Source organism: Cervus canadensis, chromosome 1 (assembly GCF_019320065.1).
Source record: "Cervus canadensis isolate Bull #8, Minnesota chromosome 1, ASM1932006v1, whole genome shotgun sequence".
In the NCBI taxonomy this organism is placed as follows: Eukaryota; Metazoa; Chordata; class Mammalia; order Artiodactyla; family Cervidae; genus Cervus; species Cervus canadensis.
The window spans coordinates 20,948,793-20,953,994 of record NC_057386.1 but is presented as its reverse complement, the minus strand read 5'-3'; the positions used below and the strand labels follow the sequence as shown (position 1 = coordinate 20,953,994).

Sequence of the window (5,202 nt, the reverse complement as noted above, 5' to 3'; positions counted from 1 at the left end):
GTTTAATGAACAAGTTCCAGCAAACCTAAAAGGAGCTAATAAATGCTTTGGTATTTAAACTGTTTTCAAGCACAGGAGATACAAGGCTTCCCAACACACCTTTTACCCTTGACATGTTTAAAACATGCAGTTTTGTATGTTGGCAAGCAGCCAGCAAAACACTTACTAGCGCAACAGAAATTCACAACAGGAAAGTCTTAGAATAAGATAGACTTAGATCGGTCAAAAAACCATTGCAAGATAAAATTTGAAATTTCGGATATGTCAAGGATTCTGGTATTAATTACCCAAATTATTTAAGGAGATGTGATTTCTTAAACTTACAATGTAAGAAATATTGTTGAAAATTCCGTTCAGGACTGAGCTAAGATGCATTCCACTTACCTCATCCCTCCTCCAGCATGACTGAGGAATTTACATGGAAGATGTGGGAGAGAGGCTTTAGATAGAGCAGCCATCAGTATTTCATTTCTAGAAGACATTCCACCCATGGTAATTCTTTTGCTCTATCAAGGTCCCTCTCCCCCCTTTTTTCTTCTTTTTAATTTTCTGTTTGAACTTCAGTTGCAAATAACTGAATTAGTTATATTCCTTATAAGGCATATTATCATATTATCACTTTTGTCCTTGCAAGTTCCTTCTTAATTTTTTCCTTTACATACTTATGTATCAGTTAATTTAATTCCTCCTTTTCTTATGCCTCATTCTCTTTCAATAGACAGCTATTTTTTTCTGTTTAATGTGTATTCCCCAGCAGACAGCCTTCAGACTTCATCTTCACCATCATCTCTCCTTGGTCTCTGCCTGTCAGTCCACATTTCAGGCTCACACTACAGATTTGGGCTTGCCAGCCTCCTTAATTGTGTGAGTTAATTCCTTTTAATAAGTGTGTGTGTGTGTGTGTGTGTGTGTGTACATATATATGTGTGTGTATATATATATATATCTTCAATTGGGTCTGTTTTTCTGGAGAATCAGCCTAACACAATACCCCATGGAAGGAATTACCACATGTTGCCTACCCACTCTGTTCTCCTTTAAAATTTATGTCATCACATATGCATGAGACAAGTGCTCGGGGCTGGTGCACTGGGACGACCCAGAGGGATGGGATGGGGAGTGAGGTGGGAGGGGGATTTGGAATGTAAATCCATGGCTGATTCATGTCAATGTATGGCAAAAACCACTACAATATTATAAAGTAATTAGCCTCCGACTAATAAAAATAAATGGAAAAATAAATAAATAAATTAATTAATTAATTAAATAAAATAAAATTTATGTCATCACATAAATGCCATAGTGAACATCCTCCTATATGTCCCTTTATGATCTATGTAAGAGTTTTGTGGGGGTGGTTCTTAAAATGTTTTGCACACCCAGAGTCCCTTGTTTAACAGGGAGGTCAGATCCCCTTTCAGAAGAGCTCTGTGCCATTGCTACAAGTACATGCTATGAGTCTTCCTCTAAACTTTCCCCCAAAGAAAACCAATCCAAAGAACGAGAGTTTGAATTCAATAATTACATGCTAGTGAGACAAGTGCTCAGGCCTGGTGCACTGGGAAGACCCAGAGGAATCGGGTGGAGAGGGAGGTGGGAGGGGGGATCGGGATGGGGAATACGTGTAAATCTATGGCTGATTCATATCAATGTATGACAAAACCCACTGAAATGTTGTGAAGTAATTAGCCTCCAACTAATAAAAAAAAATAAAAATAAAAATATCAAAAAAAAAATAATTACATGCTAGAAATAACAAAACTTAGTCAAAATTTCCCTTAGACTATGTCTTTAAAACTGTCTCTTAAAATGTCAAAAACATAGCAAATACCTGCTAAAATTTTCTAAACAGTTTTAAATTTCATTTAAATTTGCCCTTACGTGCACTGATCACTAAAACCAGTTTTAAGTGACTTAGCCCTTAATTATTTTCCATGGCCGAAACCTCATATTTATTTTCATCTATGGCTTCCTTGGACCACTTCTGTCTTTGCCTTCCCCAATCTATTCAGTGTGGGGAAACTGAGATGACCCAACTCAAAAGAGCTCTTGGTGGTGTCAAGGTTGTTTATCCTTGCTCCTTTCCAGCTTGAGCACCTATAATCTTAGACACAAACTACCCTTGCAGACCGAAGTAGACACAGTGATTTGGAGGGCCAAAGTCATTGTGTTCAAATGGAACCTGAAGGAAATCTACATGTAATATATTGAAAGGAATAAAAGCATATGAGAGTCTTACTCATTATGCTTAACCAGACACATTTTTATTAGCAGTTGTCAGCAAGAGTCTCCTTAAAGACTTGGCAGCATCCAAAGGTAGGGGGTGGGGCGGATGGGAGGAAAGGCTTTGCTGAAGTGAAATGAAATTATAACACCAGGAAAGGGTAGCTACAGCATGGGCCATACTTGCTGAAAGGTTTTTCTTGATTAGAAAGGACCTCAGGATAAATTTCCTCACCAGCAACCTGGAAGGAAAGTGGGACTAAACTCAGAGAAAAGTTAGCAAGCAGGCAGCATTTGTGCTCAGCCAGAGTCAGGCACCACGGCTATGCACTTGTAGAAAGCAGCAGACTTCAGTGGAGGTACTCCGTCAATGAAATGTTGCTTTGCAGAAGCTGGACTCATAGCTGGGTTGGCAGGAAGTCGGCAAGTAGGTGCCAGCTTTGCAGAGACTTGGGGTAGTTGGTCAGAAGCAACTGGAGCCACCACTGGCTGATTTGCCAAAACCCGTCACACAGCAAGCTGGCTGGCAGGAAGGGGATTTGCAACCACTTTGATTGCAGAAAGTGGGTTCACCACTAGTTGGTTGGCCAGAAAGCACGGTGCCACAGGAAGCTGGTTTGCAAGGGTTCTTTACAGAACAAGGGGGCTGTCTGTTAGCCGCTGGCTGGCAGATGAAGGATATGCATGGTGCAGGTTGGTAGTGAAGTGTCTGGCAAGGGGAGGTCACACAGCATGTAGGACTGCAAGAACTGAACACACAAGTAGACAGCTGGCAGGGAACCGGTATACAGGGAACCGTTCGGCAAGGCTTCAAAAGGTAGCAGATCGGTTGGTAATAAAATGATTTGCAGGGCTGATCTTCACCACGAATGGGCTGACATGAACCTGCATGGCAGCAAGTTGGCTGGCATAGACTAGCCGCACAGACAGTTGGTAGGCAAGAAGTTTCAGGACAGGAAGTGACCTCAGGGCAGGCTGGCTGACAGGACCCAGCATCACAGCAGGCTGACTGGTCACAAGCTGCCTGGCACGACTCTGATGTGTAGACACGTTCCTGGCAGGAGCTTTGTTGGCAGGGGCCGGGTTCACAACATTTTACTGAACTGCCGGTAGATTCCAAACAGGAGGGCTGGCGTGAGCTAACTGGACCAGGAGACTGATTGGTGCCAATTTCACAGCAGGCCGTGTAGGAGCAAGTGGGTTGGCAAACAAAACCCACACAAGAAGTTGCTGGAAGGCAGGTAGGTTGACAAGAAGCAGGTTCACAGCCAACTGGGGCGCTGCCACATGGCTGACAGTTTTCTTGGCATGTAACCAGTTGCCATGTTTTGCTCCGACAGGAACTAGGCAAACAGATACCATGTCGGAAGCTGCCACCACTGGAGCATATGGAGGTGGTGAGCACAGCTGGGATGGCAGTGGCGTCTCCACGGCAACAGCTGTCCCCCATGGTGCCAGTGCTAACCTTCTCAGGAGGCTGCAACCTCAGTATACCTGAGTTTGAAAGACATCTAATATATAAGGGCTTTTATAGTCCTTTGCTAGGGGTGTTGGCACAACAGAGCATCTTTCCTTGTTATTGTTTCCATCTGTTTGCATATAAACATCTGATTAGCAGGCTTCAGGAGCCTGGGAGACATTGTTCCCAGTTTAAGAATTTGTCTGTTCAGAGAAAAACCCCAAAATTCAAAAAGAAACATGCACCCCAGTGTTCATTGCAGCACTATTTACAATAGTCAGGTCATGCAAGCAGTCTAAATGTCCATCAATAGAGGAATAGATAGAGAAGATGTACATATATACAGTGGAATATTGCTCAGCCATAAAAGGAATTAAATTGTGCCATTTGCAGACACATCGACGGACTTAGAGACTGTCATTATAGAGTGAAGTAAGTCAGAAAGAGAAAAACAAATATTGTATATTAACACATATATGTGGAATCTAGAAAATGGTATGTACTTATTCATTCAGTCGTGTCCGACTCTTTGTGACTCCATGGACTGTAGCCCACCAGGCTCCTCTGCCCACAGAGATTCTCCAGGCCAGAATACTGGAGTGGGTTGCCATGCCCTCCTGCAGGGGATCTTCCCAACCCAGGGAGCAAACCCAGGTCTCCCGCATTGCAGGCAGATTCTTTACCACCTGAGCCAGCAGAGAAGCCCAGAAAATGGTATAGGTGAACTTATTTGCAAAGCAGAAATAGAGACGCAGACGTAGAGAATAAACATATGGATACCACACGGGGAAGGAATAGGTGGGATGCATTGAGAGATTGGGATTGATATATATGCACTGCTACATATAAAATAGATAACTAACGAGAGCCTAACTGTATAGCACAGGAACTGTACTCAATGCTCTGTGGTGACCTAAATGGGAAGGAGTCCAAGGAAGGGGGGACAGATATACATACCTGTGGCCGATTTGCTTTACTATACAGCAGAAATGAACACAAGATTGTAAAGCAACTATACTATAATTTAAAAAAAAAAAAAATCTCATCTGTTGAGTTGGGGAGTTTTCATAGCCGAGTTTGGGTTCCTCGCTGCTGTGTCTGCTCTGAGCTAAGCTATCTCTTTTATAGCTTGTTCTCCAGCCTCCCTGAAGCAGCACTCTCCCCAGGTTAACCTCTCATCAAGAGGCCACAGCCCACCCTTCCACCAGGAATGCAGTTCCACACCATGCAGTTCCACACCTGGATCAGGAAGTGAAGCCCTGACCCAGCTGAGGGAGGATGATAGTAGAGATGGCAAACAGAAAATCAAGGCATGCCTCCTAAGGGATACTTCAGTGTCTCCACCTCTTTCTAGAATCTTCCTGTTTGGTTTCCTGAAACGTGGCTTTACTAGTACCACTAATAATAAGAACAATAGTAATGGCTTCCACTTATAGTGTTGACTGAAAAAATAAATGCACAACCTAAAAGTTAAGAGTTATGTTTTATTTGGTGAGCATTCTGAAGACTTCAAACCCGGG

At 42.9% G+C, this 5,202-nt stretch overlaps 1 protein-coding gene across 1 annotated transcript; it reads right to left on the bottom strand.

Annotated features, from left to right (window-relative positions):
* Positions 1–2,253: 2,253 nt before the first annotated feature.
* On the bottom strand, positions 2,254–3,706 carry KRTAP29-1 (keratin associated like protein 29-1). Its single transcript, XM_043472619.1, has one exon. It carries the CDS (start codon positions 3,671–3,673, stop codon positions 2,687–2,689), a length of 987 nt encoding a protein of 328 aa, XP_043328554.1. The 5' UTR covers positions 3,674–3,706; the 3' UTR covers positions 2,254–2,686.
* Positions 3,707–5,202: the final 1,496 nt, after the last annotated feature.

Bases quoted from the DNA above. Each gene is read 5' to 3' on its own strand.
- KRTAP29-1 (XM_043472619.1), bottom strand. From the start codon at position 3,673: ATGGGGGACAGCTGTTGCCGTGGAGACGCCACTGCCATCCCAGCTGTG.